The following is a 25,690-nucleotide window of genomic DNA, read 5'->3' on the forward strand; positions in this document are numbered from 1 at the left end:
TAATAATAATAATAATAATAATAATAAACTATTTGTGTACACAAGGTTTGACAAAGTGCTTTAAAGAACATAACAGAAAATACTGGGTTTTATACAAATACAAATAAAACCAGGGACTCTCTTTAAAGAAGCACTAGATAAAAAGCAGCAGGAAAAAGATTACTTTCTTTTTGAAACTACTAATAGTGTTGATGGCTCTGATGTTTTCTGGGAGTGAATTCCAGAGTTTAGGTCCTTAGGAACTAAAAACTGACTCCCCACTCTTCATCCGAATTTTAGGAATGACCAGCAAATTGCTGTCAGATGATCTAAGAGGCCTAGTTGGAATATACTTGACAATCATGTCACTGAGGTTAAAGGAGTAGTAAAGGGAAAATGCATGTTTAGCCCTGTTTTAAGGTTACTTATGATCATATGATTCAGATCGAAACGTTGACAAAACTAGCACTTTTGAGAAAGTCTGATAATTGCTCTACCACCGTTTTGGTCATACAATGGATGTGGGTGGGCACCTTGAAAAATCTTTATCAATCTGATATCAAATTCGGCGCAAAGTATGAATCCTGTAGGGTTTTATTGATCATTTTATGAAATCTATTGATTTGTATTGACGCGACCGTTGTAGATATGTAGATCAATCCGCAGAAGGGATTCAGGAAGCGGAACTACTTACGGTAGCTATTGTTATTGTTTATGTTGCTAGGCTACCTAGTTTGCGGAGGTTTACACACGTAGTATGTGCTGCGACTAAATAGTTCTATGCTAAATATTTTAAAAAGCCTTTCCAGATGAACTCGAATCTTACTTTATGGCGAATTATATGTCAGAACGCCAACTAACACCTCGGTGAGTTTCTTGTCTTTTAAATTGAGTTTAACATGTTTTTTTAATGATTTTTCACGGTACCCACCCACATCCATTGTATGACCAAAACGGTGGTAGAGCAATTATCAGACTTTCTCAAAAGTGCTAGTTTTTTCAACGTTTTGATCTGAACCATTGTATATGATCATAAGTAACCTTAAAACAGGGCTCAACATGCATTTTCCCTGTACTACTCCTTTAAGTAGGGCAAGACAACGTAGACATCTCAAATAATCTTAAAATCAATTGTAAAAATATGGGTAACCATTGAAAGGATTGGAGAATAGGTGCGATATGATCCCTCATTTCTGTGCATGTTAGGATTATCAGCAGCATTTTGTCCCTGCAGGTTTTTAATGGACTTCTTGGCAGACCAGATACAAGTGCGTTACAGTAATCAAGTCTGAGACAAAAGCATGTATGAGTTTTTCACTGTCGGCAGAAGAGATAATATCACGGACCTCAGAGATATTTCTGAGGTAATAATATGCAGTTTTGCAGACATTGCTGATGTGGTTATTGAAACGTAGATCACTATCAAAGATGGCTCCTATCAAAGATAACTCCTAGATTTCTGATGTAGGTAGGAACTCCTATCAAAGATAACTGCTAAATTTCTGATGTGGGTAGGACATCAGGTCTAACCGGTTGTTTTGACACATGCTGACAGCCCATCTCTGCCCCTACCCCTGGAGAGAGGTTCCCATTGGATTATGACAATGCCTTGAACAGACCCGTCTTTCACACCTGTAATTGTTCTTTTGAAGTTTTTTTTCCACGACGATTATCCTGTTCCATGTTCCACGGTCGACATGTTGGGTCGAGTCTGGCGGTTCCCCTGAACGTTCAAGAAGAAGTAGCAGTGGCCACAGCGTCCTCAGAGTTAGAGACTGTAGAATCTAAACCATGACTCCATGTACTGACATGAACAGCACCAACATGTGAACCCTGTGAACCTCAAACACAGCCCTTCAGCGTTAAACAAACAAGCGAACAAACAAACAGTGTTTGTGAGATGTCAGACTGGGTTCCCTTTGTCTCCACAGAGGACCAGGAAATCAACTGTGGTCCGTGTGGAGAAGACGTCAACAAAAGGCTTACCTCTGGGTGCCCTAACGCTAATGGTGTTTGTACTCTTTCCCTTTTCTTCTAGACTCTTTCGTCAACAGCCAGGAATGGACATTGAGCCGGTCAGTTCCAGAGCTCAAAGTGGTGAGTACTCAGAACCACACCCCCGTGTTTATTTTGGTATGTCCCTTGGAGAGAATTTCACATTTAGCGTTAAATTGATTTGAAGGCCAATGGGGATGCATTCTCTCTGTATATATCGTGCTGGGTTGAGCATTTCTGCATGGGAGGAAATAGTAATAATAGCAGGACTGACATGGCAGTGGGTGATTTTTAATGGGATGCGTTGGCATGGTGATTCGGGAGGACTCGAGCAGGACCGGAGAGATGAGTGGCGGTTCCGGGCTGACCTTTTGACACCGGATCTGCGGCTCGCCAGCGCGGCCGTGCCAACCGCCGCCACACGCGCCTCGTGTCCACAGCACCATTAAAGCGCCAGAACCCCAGATCTTTTATTTCGGTCTCGGGCACATTTAGTCTGCGCGGCGGTTTCCGTCTCACAGAAATCCGCGGGACTGTTGCCGTCCCAAGAACTATAATTGGATCTGACATTCTGCTCGTTCAAACTTCCAGAAAAACAGGCTTACACTTTTTTCTCATCCGAGACACTCCAGTGTAGCCATGAATTTCCTTTCATGTAATGAAGGTGCTAATTGGCATCCTCTACACACCCAGGGGCTTAGTTATCTGGACTAGGACTCTGCAGCAAAGACAAGACTGTCAGACGAGGGAGACATCTTTTTTCACCAGTTCCATCTGGTCACTGAACAACGCGTTGAATTCCATTTAGCCGGTCGCAAGCTTTCGCAAACGCTTTCACTCGCGACGCGCGGCACGGACCTCTGCGCTCGTGAGAACCACCGACGTACGCTGGTGTTTTATTTGTCTTTTCGTTCAAAACATTTCAGACCTGCACATTTATAATTGAGCCCAGATCCTGGAGAGATCAAGGACAGTAGTGAAAATTACACCCAGCATTCCGGCTTTCATCTACCTGAGCAGCGCTGACTCAGCGAATCGCCTTAATGACGGCTACAAACCAGCAGGCGACAGAGCTTTGCAGTTTCAATAGCAGCCCCTGTAGTTTTGTCCTTCTATATATTTTTCTTGTGAGTAGCTATCAAAAATCATTATGCTGTACACTTGATAGATGACTGGCCCCCCATAGCCTGCATCCTCCTTAAAGAGCGCACTGTAAGTATAACTGTACCCAATGTTAGGAGAGCTTGGACCGGGCCTAAGAGATTATCTATACCTCCTGTTCTCCCTGTAATTAAAACCATACCTGACTTTACCACCCACTGATGATCAGAAGAAGAGTGGGGGTGTCGGGAGGGAGGGGGTGGAGGATGAGGGCGTGGAGGGAGCTTTGTTCTCCCAGACACGCTGGCATCGTCAGCCCACCCTCAACCATGAACCCCCCACCACCACCCCGCCTCCTCCCTCCCTCCCTCCCACCCTCGGGGTGCGGTAGAAAGGGCGGGTCTACCAGACACCAGGCATGGAAGGCTGGGACCACTTAGCTGGGAACAGTTATAGCATTGTTTCCTTTATCTATAAACCTCATCCATATGTGAAAGTCCACGCTGTGCATAGCAGATGTATATTAACAATTTGCCTAGAAATGTTCGGTGGCCGTTACCTTCCTCTTTGTTACGCCGAGTTGAAACGACGCGGCGCAATAAACGGTGGCGTTTGTTTTGTTTTTTTCCGCAGGGCATTGTGGGTAATCTGTCCAGCGGGAAATCGGCTCTGGTCCACCGGTATTTGACAGGCACGTATGTGCAGGAGGAGTCCCCTGAAGGTAAGAGCACTTCAGTACGGCCAGATGGGAGGGGGGGGGGGGGGGGGAGTGTGTCATCACACTAGAGCTAAAAGGTTATCAACTCCACTAGACAGGCTTCACGTAAAAGCTGCCTGGCACTACGGAATAATCATGAGGCTGTCACTTTAGAACCTATTCACTGTCAAACCCAGGTGAAATATCACTTAAGGTAGAGGACTTTGCTAGCCAGTCTGGCTTTGGTAGATAGTTGATTCAGCCTGACAATGGCTGAAATACAGCTGGAAATACACAGAAGCGGGAAATTGATTCATACTGTGCACACTACACAGTATACCGAATAAATTAACGAGCTGAGTTGAGTATGAGAATGAGCATGGAGCAGAGAGGCAGGAATGTTGCATCGCTGCTTATTAGCCGTGCAGCTTTGAAGCTAGCTATTTGCTGAGTTTTGTTTATGTTTTCTGTTCGGCAGACAGTAGACAGAGCGACAGGTAATCTCAAACTTCTGGATGCGGGGAGAGATGGCAGAGATGGACTGTAATTGGCAGAGATATAACTTTCCATCTGTTAATTTATCTCCTCCCACACCCCAGCACCGTAAAAAGACAGTGACAGAGCAAAGTATCTTCTGCGAGACAGAGGGTTGTGTAAAATTCAAATTCCTGACACACATCAAGCTAAAAGTAAAGCCTGGGCTTAGAGCACAAATCCTAAACCCTTCATTTCTGAGGGATGGGAGATTATAGTGTCTGCCATGAATAAAATCTCTGCTCTAGGTATTGTGTGGGAAAATGACAAGGAAGCTAGAATCTCCAAAGTTCTCCATTTTGATGGAAGGCAGGATCCTGATGAGTTTGGCCCTGGCCGGACTCGGGAGGTAAATGTTCTTGAAAACCTCAAAGGTGTTGGCAAACCAGCGGTTATGTTGGAGGGGTTTGTAGTGTCTCATTTTGCTGAAATGATTGCAAGGATGAGACATGGAAGGAAATAATTCGTTTCTGGCATCTTGCTTCACCAAGGGAAGAAATCAATGATGGAAATGTTGGAAAGCATAACCCAAGTGCTGTTTGTGTAATTAAGGAAACATGCCGCTTATTATTCCATGTTCTACAGATGGATGCAAGTTGCTGCGATACAAGATGAACCCTCCTAGTAATGGCAGGAGACAAAGGCTCTCCCTTTCCGGCTCATTTCAGGACGCTTTCAACGTGCCACGCCGATCAACGGCTACCTGGCTTGGGAGAGCTCACTGTGGTTGTTTGTTCCATTCTGTTTGGCCAGCTCTACGCTGTTTTGTTCTGGCGCCATTGCAGCGATATCTGGAAATGGATACCGGGGGCACGTTTCCATGGCAACAGCGGACAGAGCTCCATTGGATTGTGGCTCCGTGTCAAGGCACCGGGCCTCGGCGCCAGGACGTGGGACACGGCCTCCTCTTCCTCAGGGCCCGGAGAACGGGTCGACAGAATTAGACGAGAGATTTTTTTCAGTCGGCCATTCTGGGAGCTCGGCGCCACGGCAGGCAGATCGGCGGGCTTGACGAGCTCGCGTCTCCGTGTCGGCTGTTCGGCAGTAACAGATGGCGTACCCTCAGAACACGACGTCGAGGCTTGGCTTGGCGAGGGGCTATCAGCCTATCAACAGCCAAAAGACTTATATAATCCAAATGTAAGAGGGATCATTGTGTCGCTCGTCTGTATCACTCCCACCCCTCGTTTGCTCTCGGCCAGGTTGGATCTCTCAAGCTTTCCCAGCTGCGCCTCCCAAACAGCCAGCTAGCGGTTCCATCGCGCTGACGCTGTTTGTATCGCGACAGAGGAGCGAGTTCCAAACGGCTCCGGTACTTTCATGTGCCGCCCGCCCCCGGTCCACGGTTCCGTCCCCCGGCATCTAGAACAATCCGGCCGAACGACGTCCGCGTTCCTTGATCAGGCATGAGTCCGCCGCCTCTAAATGGGGGACGCCCGGACATATGGACATGCTGTCCTCTCTGGTCCGCTCTCAGAAGACGCCACGCTCGGATCCTCCAGCGGAGGAGATCTGGCCAGGCTTCTGTCAGTCAGCCCTCCATGGCTATAATGCGAACCAACTGGGGAGCTGCTAGGATGTCTGGGAGAATCCTCCCTTTGCCAAGTGGGCTAAAGTGGACTTAGCGAGGGGAAGATTGGCTTTGGTGGATCTATAGAGCGTGTTTGCCCAGGGACTCCGCGGTCATCTCTGTAACACTGCAGGGCCAGTTATCTGGGACCCCTGGCGGTCCAAGTGTGGAGTGGGGACTACAGCGTCTGACCGCACGACCAGGGTTTCCGTGCGAGAGTTTAGATTTGAGCCCGTAGAAATCCTCTCCCTTTTGCTGTGTAGTACAGTTTTAGACAGGAACTGATAAAGCGCCTGACGATGTGCGGTGTCTTTTATGTTGCCTCCGACAGACTTTTCAACACTAGTCTTGTTCGTGCCTGGCCTCGGTTTGATAGCTATTATCTGAACTCTTACACCTTTCACTGCACTACATCATTTCATATCCTTAATTAAAGATTGCTTAAAGCTCATTTCTGCATTCTTTAAAGCAATGTTTGTATTCCCAGAGATGACTCTCGCCTCCCAACTCTCTAATTTGAATGCTTTTAATCTCTGCAGGATCTCAAACCAGCAAAATCCAATTTATACTGAGGCATTCCCATCAGACTGCGTTTTATCCGTAGCCAGCTTTGCTGAAGGCAGGGAATACTTTAACGAACAGGAATTAGAAGAGAAAGGAGGAAAAAAAAAACAACCTCAAGGCTGTCGAAGTAGCTGGATGCTACGCCGCCCTGTGGACTTGAACCCCTCCAGCAAGTCAAGGATGACGTCTCCATTGCTTTCTTCTGCCATTGTCTCCCACCCTCTCTCTCTCTCTCTCTTCCTCTCTCTGTCCCGCTGTCCAGCCCACCACTGTTCTCCATGCCCTTATCACGGCACTACAGGGAGGGCTGTGTGCCAAGGAGGCCGATAGAAGAGGGGGGGTGGGGGTGGCTGTCTCCTGGCCAGACCTTAGGTGTGCTGAGGCGGGGTGGGGGGGTCAGGGCTGTAGCTGGGGGGGGGGGGGGCTCTGCTGCTGTGACAGCGGCGCTGCAGAGAAGGTTCCCCTCAGCAGCTGTGCATTAGACACACTAAATGGCAATTATCCTCCCACGTAATCGGCTGGCGTAAGTGACTCTCTGCCTCCCGGCGTGCGATCGCTTTCATCGACGCGCATTCGGCGGGGTCCAAATTGAGATGCAGCCCCCGGCAGCCGGATACCCGCCGAGTTTTATTTGAACGTTCATCATATCGGAGGCTCTAAAGTCATCTGGAATGTGATGGGAAGTTTGGTGAGGTCTGACACGCACTGTCTGCACAGATCAGTCTCGGAGTCGTCCGTTTCTGTAGACTAGTCCTTCATCGGCAAGCCAAGGCTGATGAGTCTGCATGTTTTATATTGGGAACTGGAGGACTCAAGTTCATCGTGTCCCTCTCTTGGTGAGGGTTTAAAGACGTCTAAAGACCTTCCCTTCTCTCTCTTCTTCCTCAGGTGGACGTTTCAAGAAGGAGATCGTGGTGGATGGACAGAGCTACCTTCTCTTGATCAGAGATGAGGGCGGACCCCCGGAGCTACAGGTGTGTATGCATGGCCGTCGCTATGGGCGGACCTTAGGGGGCCGGGACCTTAGCCCCCAAAAGTGCTAGTGCCCCCCACTGGCGCTTTTAGTTTGAAAATTAATTAAAATGTGTAATAAACAAACAATGGTGTGTTTTTGTCTGACGGGGTTGTGAGCAGCAGCCTGTGCATGTGGCCGGTATATTGAAAACGGGAGTTACGCTGATGTAGCGGTCAGTGCGTGTGTGATTTCAGTCGAGCTGAGCTGAGCTGAGCAGCCCTGGTAGGCTGGCTGGTTCGTTAGGGCGACTGGACGACACACCACCATAGGGAAAGAGAGAGGGACCCCCCCCCCCCAGCCCATTCTACCACAGTGTTACACTAGTAGCTTCTAGACACTTGGTCCTGCTTCCGAATATCACAGTCCAATAAGCGTCAAGTTGTGTTCTGTGGAGTACCGCCCCTTTTGGACGATTTTAGTCTGGTTGAAAATCATCCAGGTCGTTCTGATAGACTTATATGGAAAATCTTTTTTTTCTCAAACTGTAGGCCCTGTCATGCAATCTCTATGGGTTCCGGAGGGGCTTGCACTAATGTGTAAAGTACATACAATAACACTGCTGGCACAAAGCTAGAGTCACTGTCATATTCAACATGGCCTTAAGAGCAACTCAAACTCAATTCAGTCATTAAAGGGCCACAGGAACGCTTGTTTCAGTTCATATTATTTGGATTAATTATTTGGATTAATTGCTTAAATTATGTGTGTAGGCATTTTTAAAATCACCAGTCAGTGTAGCTGTTTCCTATATCACAGAAAACCTCAGAGAAATCACAAAAGAATTGGGCAAAACTGGGCAAAAACCCTGCATTTTGTTCCATCCTGATGGCAGCAAGGACACTGCATGGACAACTACAGGTATCACAGACATGCATCATCTCTCAGAGAAGGTGAAAAAGCATGAAACATCAAAGATGCATATGGACAGTTGCCTGATAGTATGTAGGGAGTAGTATGTAGCAGTAGGCTATGTCAAATCAAATGAAGTAGAAAGATAAAGGTAGCATAGCCTACACAACATACTCCCACTTTTAGATGTAAATGTAAGAAGTTAATAGTTTTATCCATTGCACATTATCAGCCCCAGTAACACTGCTCTTTATTCTGGATTTGCTGCACCTAAATACAATGTAGGTCTGTGATAACTGAATCAGATGATTCTGTGAGTCAGTTTATTTTTCAATAATGCTAAAGTAGTTGCCTTTACATCCAAAGGTGTCTTTGAGGGTGAACTGATGATCACTGTGGAATGTTCATTCATTTTTCTTTCCAGTTCATTCATTGTAGAGCCAAACGCTATTCAAGACTGACAATGAACTCCAGGATGTAGCTGTCCCACAAATACTGTAGCCTACAATAGGCTATGTAACTTAAGGAACAATCCTTGTCTTATATTGTCATGCAGCTCATAGGCCTACCCTTGTCCTAACTTTGGGAACAACTAACACAACTTGTGAAAACTCCTTTTCAAGACTTATGTTTTATCTGAGTATCGGGCAGTATGTAGAGCAAACGCAAGGCTCAGCTTATTCTGCCCGCCAAGGAAAAGGATCTTAAGTTCAATGATGAATGGAAGGACATTTTGATGAGAAGATTCAAACACTCAGAAACGCCACCTTCATCTTTAGTGAGTCAGAGGGAGAATCGAAGAGCTCAGATTGGTAGGCTATATGTCAGTGCTGCACAAATACAATAGCGTGTCGTATTATCAAAAATATGTCATAGCCTAATAATTGTGCCCACTCATGCAGTTCATATGCCTCATACGACTAAGCCTCTGCGACAGGCTTGTGTGTATGGTCCTGATTGCAAGCAATAACTGCAGAGCAATTCATATCACTCCAAGCCTAGCTTTTAAAGCCCCGCTATGTCGTTGATTTCATCTTAAAATATCGGTTTCAAAGTCGTTCTATTGGTGTGCTGGATTATTATAGCGAGAACAGCACCTCTTCCATTCCCACAGAGGGGTCCGGCGGGCTGTATTTGCACTATGTAACTTTTGACTGCGAGCCATGTTTTTCTCTCACATCAATGTTCTGCTTTACCTTTAGCTCTCCTCTTCGACAGCAGACTCCGTTTTCCTCAGCTTGTCAGCTGTCAACAAATGCACGTGAGGTTTTAATAGGGTCTCTCAGCGTTTTACGACAATGATACTGCGGTTGTAATGGCTCTAATGGCCTTTAGGGGCCGCTAAAGTGCACAAAACTGGACCGCTACATAATGGGGCTTTAATGTCTAGACCTATTAATACATCCATAGTCTAGACACAGTCATTGATATGGATGGAGCGGGAATCTGATTTCCACGTCTCTCTGGGGAGTCTAGAGGGAGCAGAGCTGCCTGATGTTCCAGCCTCGCCAACGGCACAGCGATAGAACACCTCGTCCTGGCGGGGCTCAGAGCCAAGCTACCATTTGTCCTATTGCTCTTTCACAAGGCAGTGGAAACGACTTGAGCTCTTGTCGTCAGCTGCCTGTGTAATTAGTGAGGAATAGCGAGGCCTTCATTACGTTCCCACTCACGCTGAGCGAGGGTGCGACTGAGGGCTAGGTCTGCCATTCACTGCCTCGGGGAAGGCCAGGGTTAGATGTGACCGCTGAATGGAGACAGCGAGGCAGCGGACGTTCACACTGTCACTGTGTAACACTCCGTTTTCACAACCGATTGGATTGTTAATTTCCTTGTTCCATTCAAAGGGAGACCCTTCCAAAAGATAAGGTCTGTGTAGACGCCAGATAAAGCTCACGGCTCGGTGCTCTTGATAACTACAGAAGACTGTGTTTGATTAACCTCGCGTCACCAAGGTGTCCTCGGGGTAGGAAAGCTTGGATAACGTTCACTATCTGATTCAGATCCTATCTAGAGCCCTCCAATGAGCTCTCCTCAACAAAGCTGTCATCCGTTGGACGCAACTCACCCTAGACCCGCCTTAGACCGGTAAAGTGCAAAGCGATTGGCCCCAGACTATCTAGAGCCCGCCTACTCCAAAACTGTCATCCGGCAGATGCAACGTCGCATCAAAAAAGCAAAGCGGTGTTTTGACAGTTGAAAAGAGAATGGTGACTGGAGCGCTGCTGGTATCCCTCTAACCACCTGTGCTCGTGGAGGGGAATGTAGACTTGAAAAAGGAAAAATCCAGGTACTCAGGATGGATTAGATGAAGTAGAGTATCTGTTTGACAGTGTTTGAGATATTCACCCCGGAAACTTGCCAACATAGGCCTTAGAGGAGTGTCTATACGACTGCATACAGTAGCTGTTGCGATGCTGCCCTCTTCTGGCCAAACGTGGAAACTCTAGTCACGTCTCCCCTGTCCCTCTTTCAGCCATGACAGGGGGAATGCGTTTAGTTTTTTGCATAGTGATATCTTGATTCGGAAGGTAATGCTTATTTCAAGGTTGTTTGAAAGCAGAACTTTATTCATTATGGCTGTCTTATCCATTTGTCCATTACATATCATGCATTTGCTATGGTTATTAATTCGCATCTCTGTGTTCTGTGAGTAATTGATTACTAATCCTTGTGTGTTCCTGACTGTGAACACTTCAGAAAGCTCCAGTTATTTTCAGATGAAAACCGCAGAAGGGCACAGATCAATTAAATGTCGGCTCATTCATCTGTTTCATACGCAGACGTAATTTGAAGGTGACTGCCCTGTTTGTCTTGCATCGTTTCACACCAGGTGCTGTTTGTGTTGTGTGTCTCTCCAGTTCGCCGCCTGGGTAGATGCTGTGGTGTTCGTCTTCAGCCTGGAGGACGAGATCAGCTTCCAGACGGTCTACAACTACTTCCTGCGTCTCTCCAGCTACAGGAACACAGCCGAGGTCCCCATGGTCCTGGTGGGGACGCAAGGTGACATGAAAACCACCATGAGAGCTCATAAAGATGACACAATAAGTCAGACCCGGCCTAGTCCTACTGCATGTGCTATTTCCATCCGCACAGAATCCCAAAGACTGAACAAAAAATGTGTATAAACAGATGAATTCCCATTTGTGAAATATGTATGCTTCGAACCCTGACGTTTCCCAGACGCCATCAGCGCCGCCAACCCCAGAGTGATTGACGACTCGCGGGCCAGGAAGCTGTCCAACGACCTGAAGCGCTCCACCTACTACGAGACGTGCTCAACGTACGGCCTGAACGTGGAGAGAGTCTTCCAGGACGGTGAGAATATAGAAACAGAAAGTTTGTCACCTGTCCAAGGTGTGTCTTCATCGGCGGTCTACTCACTAGTGCTGTTGGCTGTGAAGCTCGTGGACCGCCTCAGGAAAGAAGCTGTTGTGGAACTTCTCCTTCGCAGTCCTGAAGCTCAGCCAGACAGGCAGAGAGGCGTGTGAGTGGGAGTACGGTAGCTACTGTAGGCTGTCCTGGTGCTGCGTTTAGGCTGTACTGTGAATTTGACACACTGTTTACCGAGAAGCCAGTGCACTTATCGAGTCTCACGTAGTGCGACACAAAGAGTGGAAGGGCTGTTTAAATCCATCTTCACCAACATGGGGACAAACACTGAAGTACAGGGAAAATATAGAGCTTTGAAAACCTAGTCTGTGATCATAACATACAGACGCTGCAGTCTGATCATAACATACAGACGCTGCAGTCTGATCATAACATACAGACGCTGCAGTCTCTGATCATAACATACAGGCGCTGCAGTCTCTGATCATAACATACAGACGCTGCAGTCTCTGATCATAACATACAGGCGCTGCAGTCTCTGATCATAACATCCAGACGCTGCAGTCTCTGATCATAACATCCAGGCTCTACAGTGTCTGCTCTGGGGGTTATGAGAACGTTGATTAGCATTGATAGCGCTTTCTTTTCGGAACCCACCAGACACACTGAGAACCACGTCTGAATGCAGAACGCCGGCGCCCTCACCTTCCCTCCTCGCTGACTAACGAACGGGCTCGTCGTCTGCTAACAACAAACAACGCCCACCCCCCCCCACCTCCGACTCCTCATAATTGCTTCCTGACGCGCCATTTGAAATGATGAAAAGACGTAAAAGTGTTTTCTTTCAAGAGAACACTCTCTCTCTCTTTATCTCTCTCTCTCTCTCTCTCTCTCTCTCTCCATCTGTCTTTTTTGCTTTTTCTCCCCACGTTTGCCATGCTGCGGTCGTCGGTACGGTCCCGGCTGCCAGCGCAATTATAATTCAAGTCATCTCTCCCTAATCTTCGACTCTTACTCCCCCCACACACACACACACACACCGGTACCCCCCACGTGGGCGCCGTCGCTGTGCGATGACTCGCCAGTCTGTCCATATGAGTCAGGTCCCCCCCCCGGGGAAGATGACAGGCTCGTTTGGCTAGCGTCGCGGCGCATGTCTCGGCGGACGACAGACTAATTTTGCCACAACGCTGCGATGTCATTGTTTTTCCGGGAAATGGGCGTTTTTCTGGGAAACCGAGACCACCCTGCTGTCGCCGATGTCACTTCCTGCAGGTGGCGAGACGTGAGAAGCACAGTCTCCCGTAGGTCGCCTATTACCTACAAATTGCCCGGCGGTTGTTCAGACAACGCACAGACACTGTTCTCTGTTGACTCGATGTACGATTCGCAGATGATATTTTTGATGAATATGATATTAAACCGTGTTTACAGTACATATGAGACTCAGCGGACGGGCGATATTTCGACCGCGTTTGCGCAGGCGGACCGATGTCCGCCGCTGAAAGCCACCCCGCCGTCGCCGACGTCACTTCCTGCGCGGTGGCTCGCGACCCGAGTCCCCGTTCGAGACGGTCAACGCTTCTGCCTCTGCTCTGTCCTGTCGCCCCCTAGTGGCCCAGAAGGTGGTGGCCCTGAGGAAAAAACAGCAGCTGTCCATCGGCCCGTGCAAGTCCCTGCCCAACTCTCCCAGCCACTCCTCGGTCCCCTCCGCCTCCATCCCCTCCGTGCACATCAACCAGGTAAGGCCCGGCGCCCCCCCGAGCGCCCGCGGCGGTCAGACGGCGCCTCCGATCAGCCGTCTCGACCGGACGGACGTTCTTAGGCCCGTTAGACCCCCGTTCCCCGTGTACGTCACTGACGAGTCCGCTCTCCCTACTCCTCTCTCTTGTTCTCCTCTCTCCTCCACCTCCCTCCCTCCCTGTTTCTCTCCCTCCTCCTCCTCCTCCTCCTCCCCCTCCCCTGGACAGGCGGCCAACGGCGGGGGCGCGTTCAGCGACTACTCGTCCTCGGTGCCCTCCACGCCCAGCATCAGCCAGCGGGAGATGCGCATCGAGACCATCGCCGCCTCCAGCACGCCCACGCCCGTCCGCAAGCAGTCCAAGCGCCGCTCCAACATCTTCACAGTAAGTATGCGGCAGCTGATGCAGAGCAACACCCACTCACACTACTAGGGGGCGCCGCGCCCTGCAACGCCTGCCTGCCTGCCGGGCGCGCGGCGTCCACCAGGGGGAGACAAGGCAGCCCAAAGCTCAGCCCGAGCCCCCCCCCCTCACCTTCCTCTGCCCCCCCTCCCACAACCCAACCTCCATATCGGACGCGGGTACAAACGCCCGGCTTCACTTATACTGCGAGCAACACTACGGACAAAGGAGAGAAAAAGGAAAAATTTAAAAAAAGAATAATAATATGTTTGTTGCAACCTGGGTTGTATATATATACCCATGTGGAGAGAAAAGAAAAAAGAAGCTTCATATCCTTTTCGTTCCTAAAGCAAATATCGAAGCTCAGCACTGTGGAAAACAAAACGACAAAACTCAAGCATTCCCAATTCTTTTGTTTTGTTAACGTTTCCCCTTTTACTTTCCAATTGGAAGCTAATGCGCATGAGTCTCTCATCTTTCACATAATTCCCCGGCCGCCTCTTTCTGTCTCTAAATCTCTGGCCTCCTCCCCTCCCCCCTCTTATTTTTTTTTTTACTAGATCCTTTCTTTGCAGTGACTTCTCACTGAGGGAGAGAAGGAGTGAGACGAACCCCCCCCCCCCCCCAAAAAAACCCCACCCCGCTCCCAGCCCCCCGCCACAGAACGGAGGCCCCACCCTCACTCGCCGCTTACAGCACACGTTCTCCACCCCCCCCAGTCCTCGGCCACTCGACCGCCAGGATGACCGCGGCTCACCCTGTCCTGCCCCCTCTCCAAACCCTTCGCCCCGTCTCATAGTCCCCTGCTGTGACCTCTGCTATACCTGTGATGCCCCTGTACTAACCTCTGGACTCTCCTCAGCTCCCCCCCCATCTCTCTCCTCCTCCTCCTCCTCCTCTCAATCCTGCTCCTGCTTCTCTATCTCTTTCTCTCGCCCCTCCTCTCATCCCGGGCGCTCCCTCTCTAATCATCCCAAAACCGCTGACCTGGTCTCCCTTCCCCAACCCTGTCCTGACCAACTGACCCTACCTCCCCTACCCAGCCTCACCGGCCTGCCCCTCTCTCATCCCTCCTCCACCCCCGCCCGGCTGGTTGACTGGTTGACTGGTTGGCTGGTTGACTGGTTGACTGGTTGACTGGTTGGCTGGTTGACTGGTTGACTGGTTGGCTGGTTGACTGGTTGGCTGGTTGGCTGGTTGACTGGTTGACTGGTTGGCTGGTTGACTGGTTGACTGGCCGGCTGGTTGACTGGCCGGTTGTTGGGTCAGGCGGGGGTCAGCAGGGTCAGAGCAGTGCCGGCGGTGTGCTAGCTCCCCTTGTTCTCCCCCTCCCCTGCTAGGTAGTGACTAACCCTGTCCACCAGAGAAACCAGCCCCTGCCCGTCCGCGTCATGGAGGTGAAGCACGCCACCTACCCCGTGTGGGTGCCGGAGTGGCAAGCCGAGCGGGAGTTTCAGCTCATGACCTTCTGAGGAGCCGCGGGGGCGGGGGGGGGGGGCGAGGGGGGGGGGGCGGGAGGAGGGTCGGAGGTCGACGTTTTCCCCACTAATGACACTCCCAAGAGCACGGCGGCCCGAGGGAAGGAGGACCGGCGCCGCGGCGTTCTTTCCAAACCTGGAGCAGACCAGATAGTTTTGACTCTCCACCTCCCCCCCCCCTCCCCCCTCGTCAGTCGCAGCTCGGACAACTCCGACCGGAGAGAAACATGTATCATACGCATGCAGCGCAGTAGTTCTTCAAATCTCTTGCTGGCGACAGATATATAGTTTGCTAGTTAGTGTTAGTGAACCTGCTACGCCACCTCCACTAGCCATTCAATATGTAGTAGTTGGTAGCTTTGTCCCCCTAAAACGTTTGGTTCAGTTATGGAGTTTCACCTAGGATGGAGAACAAGCCTTAATATCATGGAACAGTGATTCATGTTGGACAGGTACTTCAACAGCATGGTTAGTGTCTCGTTGGCCATCGCTTTATTTGATCATTTAGTGGCAATGGCATTTCTGACTGCTTGAAATGACCTAGGAAAGCACAATCTAATACTAGAAGATTAACAATTTGATCTAAGTACGAAGCTCTGTATGCAGTAGGCCTATCCAACACAATCTGATGAGTTTTAGGAGGTCACAAGGATATCTATGGTGCATTGGACCAATCTTGAAAGGCCATAGTTTTTTGTGTTTCTTTGATTTCTGTGATATATTGACCACGATGGACAGAATCAATGGCTAAATTACCCCCCACTAAAAGGCATCACTATGATTTTCAGCAGTGATTTCTTAGATAAGTAGACAATTAAGCTTTGTACCGCAAGGTGAATATTGAATCCATTTCTTTTTGGAGTTTTCAATGTAGTTTTAGGGTGATTTTTCTTTTCAAAGGTCCTAAAAGCTTTACTCAGAAAGAAGTTGGTCCGTCCATCTTCACCAGTCAGTCTCACAAGCCACGATCGATCATTTCCCACTTTTGTTATAACTATCAACGGCCACTAGATGTCAGTAGAACACAATCCAGAACACAATCCTTTCCTAGCGCTTCCATTGCTAAGTAACCTCAACAGTATTTTCTGAGGTGTTTTAGGCTGTTTGTCCCCTTTGTGTTCAAAAGCACCTATTGAGGAATCATGAGGAACCTTTTTGTCATATCTTTTTTCATTCCCCCCCCGCTTCTCTACTTTAAAACCTCATCCTCATCAAGCCACGTTTAATTGTCTGTCATACAGTCCTTTAGTTCTTACTTGTTGTCAAAAGACAAAACAAAAAAATAACAACCATCTGATTTTTTTTTTTTTTTTTTTTAATATTTGCAGATTTGTGCAACTCTTTTCAACCATTCTTCAACTAAAAGGGCTTTCCAACTCCTTCCAAATTAGAAGAGCTTGATAACAAAAGTTCATGTTGCTCCCCTCAAATGAGTGTCCCTCCTGTTTGACATTCCCTATAGGGGTTATGACAGAGGACGTTAAAGGAAGAGTCCTGCTAGAGTCCCTGTGCATTATGGGTCAAACAACGGCGAGTATGAAGGTGCACAGAAACCCTAGAAGTATGTGGCAAAAGCTATCTGAAGCTGAGTAGATCTCGGAGTCGGTCACTCGCGTGCGAAACAGACTGTCACACACTCTTCTCTGCTGGAACCGCCCCCTTCCCGCCCGTGCCCCCAACCCCATTCGCCCTGCCTTGCGTCCCATGCCCCGCCCCCTCCCCGCCCGCCCGCCCCACCCTCTCACCCCCATACAAACAGTGTGTTTTCAGTCAAGTCGCTACTGGACCCACTGAATTATTCAACCACTCAAAGGACAAACCCCTAAATGACGTCACACTGCCTTTTGCCATAAACAAGGACTCGAGGACTCGAGGTGCCAAGTGCAGCACATTTACTTTCAGATCTCCCTCATTCCTTTTTGGCCTGATTTGATTTGATTTTGTGTTTTTTAGGGAGGTCTTGAATGGACTTGAAAATGTGGTGTGTTGAAGGGTATGTTAGTGTATTAGGATTAATATTGGGTTAGTTTTATGAAGGCCTTCATAAAAACAGAGTAGGGTGTCAGGGCAAGAAGGGTTATACAGATTTAATCATGAATGGAACTGGATTACACCGACTTGTATGAATGTAGTTTCTATTGATTTGATTCAGTTTCACTTTTATTTATTTATTTATTTATTTATTTATTTATTTATTCACACCTCCTTATTTACATTTATTTACTTCTAATTTAAGTTATTTCCATTTAGGTATGGTATGAAGATTATGAACTACTCCATAATCGCTTTTCTATCATGAATGGATTGACCAATATAGACTGCTGTATATCTTGTATTGTATTTTATTTACAATGGTACTCTATTAAAAGTATATTATAAACATATATGAAATATATGAAATAATGCCTTTATTGTCCATCCTATATTTTGTGGGAACTGCAATGTTTGGCTCAATCTGTCGAATATTTGGAAGTGAACCTGTGACTTGATTTGTATGGTGTCTGTATAGAAACATAAATATATAAATAACTATAATAAAAATACAATGGTGAAAACTATAAACCAGAGTTGGTTTACTTGAAGTCAGACTCTACCTCTCTCCATTGACGACTGGGCATCTCTTCATCATGTTCTGAGTGAGACCATCACAGTCCTGTCTGTCAGTTTGAGTGAGAGTCTCTGTACTTCATGTCTGGGTTTGTGTTTTGGGGATATTTCATGTTCAAGTGATGTCTGTTAAAAAAAATCAAATTATATATATATATATAAAGTGACGATATTCTCACCGATTGACTAATCATTTCCTTCACAGTCTGTTCCAGAAAACTGAAATGTGTTTTTGACAGTTGCTCCACCTGTTCCAGTGTTTATTACTACTGTATGTGATTCTTATCAAAGTGCAGCTGTGTGACTAACCCTAACACTGATGGTCTTCACTGCCGTGTTCACAATGTCTAAACAGGTTGTGCTAGATGTGAGGAAGTGCCACATGCCGTCCACTCTCCTGGACAATAACCCTTTCTCCTTTCTATACTGCTAACTGGATTTTTCCTCTCTGTGATTGGTTGTGTTGCTGACATTCCTTCAATGTCTCTATGCAAACGGCCTGGTTCCGGGTCTGACCCGGGCCTGGCTGGTTCTCCGCTGGTCCCGCCCGGGGCCCTCTCTGGGTCCGGCTCTGACCTGGGCCCGGCCGGGTCTCCGCTGGTCCTGCTGGGCCCTCTCTGGGTCTGGGTCTGACCTGGGCCCGGCCGGGTCTCCGCTGGTCCTGCTGGGCCCTCTCTGGGTCCGGCTCTGACCTGGGCCCGGCCGGGTCTCCGCTGGTCCTGCTGGGCCCTCTCTGGGTCCTCTCTCTCGGCCCCGGAAAGGATCTCCGTTTGGGTTTCAGGGCTGAGTCATGACTCTATGTGGTGGTCTTTGGTCTCCTCTGTGTTGAGATGCTCTTCTGTGTGGCGCTGGTCTTTGTCTTCTTGCACGTCGGTGTACCGTTGTCTGCTCCGCTGGTCTGCTTGTTTGTTGATTTTTTCGAGCTTTATTTGAGACTTTTATTTTGCAAATGTCGAATCTCCACCACCACTTCTACCCGTGCACGCACACACACACACACACACACACACACACACACACACGCGCACACACACAGGCCACTGACCCTACACGCTGGCTCACATGATCAACCCACCAGACACACTCACTGCCACCTCAGCTCCCCCCCACCCACCCCCCCCCCCCCCCTGTCTCCATGGTGATTGCCAGTTACCGACTGACTCTCTCGTTTCCTTGCAGTCACGGAAAGCCAGTGAACAAGCAAAGGTCACTGACAGTAAAACAGACAGCATAGGCAGTGGAAGAGCCATACCGATGAAGCAGGTGAGTGCCGCTCTGCATGCTACACCACTCCTAGTTTGAAGGGTACAAATTCATTTCAATGTCAAAAGGAAAATGAAATACCTGCCAACAGGGCTGAAAATTAACACCTGCCACCGGCCAAATGCAGGTAAAATGTCCAATTGGCGACTAGATTTTGGAAGGCTATCTGAAAAAAATATATACTTGGCCGGTAGATTTTTTCATCTACAGTCCCCTTGGCAGGTGACTCACCATGAGCCAAAAAGTTAATTTTCACCCCTGCATGCCAATATTCTTTAACATGGTTGAAGTCCGGCACCGTGGATTGATACAACTACTCATTCCAACCACTAGAGGGCGATTTAATACAATGATACAATGATAATGCAGAGAGAACCCTAGTGGGTTTGGACCCACTAAAAAACATCACTGAGAGAATTTCCCCCCTGCTGCACTTATAGATGACTTGGGAACATATTTATCACGTTGGATGAACTGGATCCAATTAAATAAAATGCAGAAACTTTGCAAACTGTTTAAAATGCCAGTAACTGATTGATTTGATTGATTTAGAATATTGCACAATCAGAGTTTTAATTGTATAGTGCATTTCATACACAGAGGCAACACAATGCGCTTTACAGAGAACAAGGGAGGTGGGCAGACGTCCCACCCCTACATATTCCAGAGGGAAGCAAAAAAACAGTATCACCCAGGGGCCAGAAAAGTGCGCTGTAAAAATACTTTTTCTATGAATCAAAAATGTTCTATTCAGTTCCCTGACATTTCTTCCGAAAGGAATACAAAGGCCTAAGTAAGTCATTAAAATGTCAATTCCTTTGAGAGGTTTGGAATAATGCAGAACAGCACGTATAATTATGAATTAAATTGGAGGAAAGTAGGTAATTTCTCCAGGTATAGCTGGAGGAGAATGTGATTGGCACATGCTGTTCGCTCTTGATTATGTGAGGGCTTTAAACAAGGATTATGCTGTACATTATGAGAATGGTCAGCGTATATATACTATGGATTTTTGAACAGCTAGCCTTTCCTTCTGTTGAGGAAATTGTCCCTGCTTTGGTCAAGCAGGTTAAGGGGACCGGGCCCAAATGTCCCCCAGAGTTCATATGTTAACGAACAACACTCCATCAAACGACAACATTCAATTCACACAGTACCACGTCTTCAAATAACTAGAGATTTTTTCCACATTACTTGGAAAATTGAAATTCTATTTTAATTCGAAAGTTTTTTTTTTTTTAAATAAACGGCATATGAGCGCCAACAGGCCGGTTACAATAGATCAACGGCACACTGTTGAAAAGGAACTCTCAGAATCGCTCCGTCGACTTCAGAATCTCCAGCTTGGACACTGTATGCCGAAGCGCTTCATCCCAATAACGCCATTTCAATTGGATCTCAATCACATCCCCCTGTCCTGTTATCTGCCACCAGGTGTTAGTGGATTAGACCATCAGACACAGGTGAGAGGGAGGTCAGCGCCCCGGCACCCCCCATCTCCTCCTAAACATACTTACTGTAAACTCACCCATTCTTCAGCATCAGATAATAGCCTGCCTCTTAAAACAGAGGTGCGACTTTTGAACAATAAGACGGGGCCATCTTCTTTCTTGCCCCAGGAGGGTTTGCTCGGGGTGGGAGGGGCCTAGCGGAGGGGGGGGGGGGGTTTAAAGAGCAGCGGATAGCCTGGCCAGTCAAATGCACAATCGGGAAGATCAAAGTGCCAATGTGAGCTTAATTACCCCCCCATTGGGCAAATTACACACTGCCTGCCCCCCTCCCACCCCCCCCCAACCCCCGCCCTGGCCCCCTCCCCTCAGTTAAAAATGGTAAAGAAGGACAACAATGCGGTCACTGCTGTGGGGCTGTCCACACTGGGATTTTCTCACCCCCCCCAACTCCCTTCACATCCCAAACCTCCCTCCACCCCCCCCTCCCTCCTTCTGTTCTTCTCTGGGCCGTCACAAAGGCCGGGCCCCATCACTCAGCCGCCGTGGCAGGATGCAGCTTTTTTCCAGAGAGCGTGACAATGGAAGGGGAAGACACTATCTCCTCTGTGTGGATATGACAATTGTCTGGGCACAGAGAGCGCGTCTGACGATCGGCCCGTCTCCGTATGTCGCGCGGGCCGAGCATGGCTGATCACGGCCCGACATGGCCGATCACGGCTGACTGTGCGCAAGCGTGTTTGTGCGTGTGCGTGCGTGTGTGTGTGTGCGTGCGTGTGTGTGTGTGTGCGTGCACGTGTGTGTGTGCGTGCGTGTGTGTGTGCGTGAGTGGCAGAAGGAGAGGGGGAAGCTTCCTCCACAACACTTTGCCTATGACTTTAAATCGCCTCGATAAAAGACACTTAGCTTCGATGTGCTAATTAATCTAATTATAAGTGAGATTTATAGCTAACATATGGCATAGATACAGAATTGGACCAATAATTGAAGCATAATCCTTGCCATTTTGAACTATTGAATTGAAGCAGTTGTAACATAAATCTGGATACTGGGAACTACTACAGTAGCAACTGTGGATATGAAATTCCCCCAGTGATACTTAGTATTGATCTCCATCAAAGCACTGATGAATTTATGTATGGCCTCAGTGATTGCATATATGGATTTATGAAACCTTCGATACGGACACAAGATGAGCAACATATCTGCTTGTAAAACATGGAGTACATAGTTGCTGGAGGCCTAGTGACTGGATCATTTGCTTCATGTAATCACAAGGCCATTAAAATGTGTTCACAGTTCTTTTATTGACCAAAAAAAACAACATACATCACAAACAGTATTTGTGGACAGCAGATCTCAACTGGAACATTGAGACACCTTTAAAAATGTCTTCATCCCTGATAGAAAAAGTGTTTCAAATACGCGCCGAAGATACTGATTTGATGAACGCGTATAAACGTGTATATTTGTCAGGCAGTCACAAATCATCTGGCCCATTGTTGGAAAGTGCCGCTGCTTATTCACCGACCGTTAGTTGAGCCACGCTAAATCTCTCAGCGACTGACAGTAAGTGTCAAGCATCAAACTGAAGTGTGTACCGTTCTGTAAATGAGCGTGATCAGAGCCCCATGGGGGGGGGGGGTGTGGGCGGGGGGGGCTACAGGGTGCTGCTGTGGTGGGCCCCAGCATGCAGGAGTCCCCCCCCCCCTCCACCAGATCAAGCGGGGCCAGGATTAGGGATTAGGATGATTGTCGGCAAACAGCCTGATGCCCAGGTCACCGAGGTCAGCTCCTGGCTGGTGTGTTAATCAGGATTATAGCTCTGCAGGACGGGCCAGGCTAGGAAAACATTAGAGAGTCCTTTACACACACACGCGCGCACACACACACACACATGCGCACAAACACACACACACACTCGCGCGCACACACAAACACACACACACGTACGCACATTCAAACACGCGATCAAACTTTCACTTCTCTCACACTTGTGCTCACTTTGGCCCAGTCCACACGCCAAACACGCCCTCAACAAGCTTCTCAATCCTACATTGAAGCACACACACACACACACACACACACACACACACACACACACACACACACACTCTCAGAGGCCCTGGCTGTAAAAGCACAAACATTCCCCTGTTAATCCCCTAATTAAGCAATACCCTCCTCAGTGCTTAGCCACAGAGTACCCCCCCCCCCCCCCTCCCTCCTAGCAGAGGAACCACATTGTTTACTGTGGCCCGACTAAACAGATAAGGGAACTTCTGAGGACCTACAGAGAGGACCCAGGAGATAAGAGAACTTCTGAGGACCTACAGAGAGGACCCAGGAGATAAGGCAGGACAGAGGAGCACATCAGGGTCAGGGCTTTGCTTTGAAGAGGGCGGATCACACTCCCTAATCCCCGGGTTCAGAGGTCCTCCAGAGTTCAGCCGGCCGAGCTCGCAGAGACAAGGCGCATCTGCAAACCCCAATCTGAATCTTTAATTACGAGTGCTAGAGTGTTACAGTGCTAGAGTGTTACAGTGCTAGAGTGTTACAGTGCTAGTGTTACAGTGCTAGAGTGTTACAGTGCTAGAGTGCTAGAGTGTTACAGTGCTAGAGTGTTACAGTGCTAGAGTATTACAGTGTTAGAGGGCTAGAGTGTTACAGTGCTAGAGTGTTACAGTGCTAGAGTGTTACAGTGCTAGAGTGTTAGAGTGCTAGAGTGTTACAGTGCTAGAGTGTTACAGTGCTAGAGTGTTACAGTGCTAGAGTGTTAGAGTGCTATAGTGTTAGAGTGCTAGAGTGTTACAGTGCTAGAGTGTTACAGTGCTAGAGTGGTCACGCTGGAGCGCATACAGAGTAGGCCGAGTGTAAAAACCTGTGAACCTGTGGACATTAAGCCGGTAGACTGTTTGATTGTCTCAATGGGCTCCCCTGGCTAAATAAAGGATAAATACATAAATAGATAGATTGATAGATAGATAGATAGATAGACAGACAGAGATAGACAGACAGAGAGACAGACAGACAAATAAATAAAATAAAAAAGAAGAATCAAAGGGTTGTGTGAAAAACGCATTGTGTTCACATGCTTCAAATGCAGGCACTCCTATAGTGTCTCCCCTCTAGGGATAGTGTCTCCCCTGTAGGGGTATAATGTCTCCCCTCTAGGGATAGTGTCTCCCCTGTAGGGGTATAATGTCTCCCTCTAGGGATAGTGTCTCCCCTCTAGGGGTATAATGTCTCCCCTCTAGGGGTATAATGTCTCCCCTCTAGGGATAGTGTCTCCCCTCTAGGGATAGTGTCTCCCCTGTAGGGGTATAATGTCTCCCTCTAGGGATAGTGTCTCCCCTCTAGGGGTATAATGTCTCCCCTCTAGGGATAGTGTCTCCCCTGTAGGGGTATAATGTCTCCCCTCTAGGGATAGTGTCTCCCCTCTAGGGATAGTGTCTCCCCTCTAGGGGTATAATGTCTCCCCTCTAGGGATAGTGTAGGACAGGGCCCTCACAGCCGTGCCAGATCTGCTGAATGATCTGTCCACCCTGTTCCAAGTGGAGGGTCTTCTCACCCCAGACCCTCTCTGTCCTCCAGGGCATCCTCCTGAAGAGAAGTGGGAAGTCCCTGAACAAGGAGTGGAAGAAGAAATATGTCACCCTGTGTGACAATGGCCTCCTCACCTACCACCCCAGTTTACATGTGAGTATGGCCACACAAATCAGGAACTGTATGTATGTAGTTTGTGTGTGTGTGTGCGTGTGCGTGTGCGTGCGTGTGCGTGTGTGTGTGTGCGTGCGTGTGCGTGCATGCCTGACATAAATGGTATAACACAACAATGGTATATTGAAGAGGCTGTGATGTTGAGAGGGTCAGTTAGTTCTGTGTCATTGATAATAATATTCTAATAATCTATCACAACTGAGCTGGGTTACATTTTGCTAATAAAATATCCTAGGCTCTGAAAACTGAACAGTGCCATGCTGGGCATCAAGATACTGTAAGATTTTGCTTTAAGATTTTTGCCCGTTTACAATGAACTTGCCATGACACAGTTGAACCCCCCTTCCATTATACCCCCCAAAACCCGAGATACGGATATCGAAACGGCCGCCATAGAGATTAAAATGTTTGTACTCTGTGCTTGTAACCACAGCAAACGGCAAACTGCTCAAAAACAGATTCTGTAGGCAGAGAGGAATCCAGTGATGTCTACCTCTTGACATTTGGTTGATTTTACTGACTGCTAGATCGATATAAAAAGCCCCTGAATCTTGTTCCCCATAATTGAGGCTTATGACACAAACATTGGACAATGTCCAAATGTTCATGTTCCATCATAGCCAGTGATCGTGATCCGGTGATGGGGCTCGGGGGGTGGGGGCGGGGGGTGGCGGGGGCACAGAGGGGTGTTGGCGGGGCGTGATGGTCATCTCAGCCACGCCCGCGGCGCCTGGCCCCGAAGCCAGGTAATGAAGACGCAGCGGCAGCCGCCGTGCCCGTCCCGGCGCCAAGCTGGCTTGTATTTATAATGGCGTTCGCCGCGTGGCAGTGCGGCCCGCCACATCCGTCTCTGTCAGGACCCCCGCTGGGGACGCTAATACCTCTTAAACACGCCGGCAGACGGCTCAGGACCCCCGTGCCGTGGCCCCTCCGCACAGCCTGACTGTCCCTCTCCATCAGGGGATCATTATTACCCATTAGGCAAAGGTAGGCAGTCGCCTTGGGCCCCCAACCTATCAAGGGCCCCATAAACACCTCATAAACATATAGCTAAGAATTATTTTCATTAACTAATCGCTAAGAATTATTTCTTTCTAAAAAAAAACATACGCCAAATAGTGTCAGAATGTCTAATTCATGAGGGTCTCAGTCAGGGCCCCCCTCCCAGTCACTACAATGGACCATTCTATTACTGCGCATCTGCGGAAATGATTCAGACACTCTTGCCGCACTGTTTCAATACTGAACCAGATAAGCTAACGTTACCCTGGTGATACTGAAAAAAGTAGAAAGCTGGAGTAAATTTAGGAAAGTTTTTTTTTAGCAAAACTGCCAAAAGTAACAACTTCTTTCACAGTGGCTACTGACAGCACTAACACAGAGTAGCAAGAATGCT

General features: G+C 48.2%; 1 protein-coding gene across 2 annotated transcripts in view; it reads left to right on the forward strand.

Annotated features, from left to right (window-relative positions):
* Positions 1–25,690, forward strand: part of agap3 (ArfGAP with GTPase domain, ankyrin repeat and PH domain 3) — a gene marked incomplete at its 5' end in the record, with an annotated part of 114,120 nt that overhangs the window by 49,958 nt on the left and 38,472 nt on the right. For both annotated transcript variants that reach the window (XM_084457985.1, XM_084457984.1), the window contains 9 exons: positions 2,018–2,076; positions 3,709–3,796; positions 7,329–7,414; positions 11,166–11,307; positions 11,488–11,622; positions 13,252–13,379; positions 13,608–13,763; positions 19,046–19,129; positions 24,169–24,273. In XM_084457985.1, coding sequence (XP_084314111.1) covers positions 2,018–2,076; positions 3,709–3,796; positions 7,329–7,414; positions 11,166–11,307; positions 11,488–11,622; positions 13,252–13,379; positions 13,608–13,763; positions 19,046–19,129; positions 24,169–24,273 — 983 coding nt within the window. The remainder of the gene's footprint in view (positions 1–2,017; positions 2,077–3,708; positions 3,797–7,328; positions 7,415–11,165; positions 11,308–11,487; positions 11,623–13,251; positions 13,380–13,607; positions 13,764–19,045; positions 19,130–24,168; positions 24,274–25,690) is intronic.

The sequence above is a fragment of the Borostomias antarcticus genome (genome assembly GCF_949987555.1).
Source record: "Borostomias antarcticus genome assembly, chromosome: 24".
Taxonomy (NCBI): Eukaryota; Metazoa; Chordata; class Actinopteri; order Stomiiformes; family Stomiidae; genus Borostomias; species Borostomias antarcticus.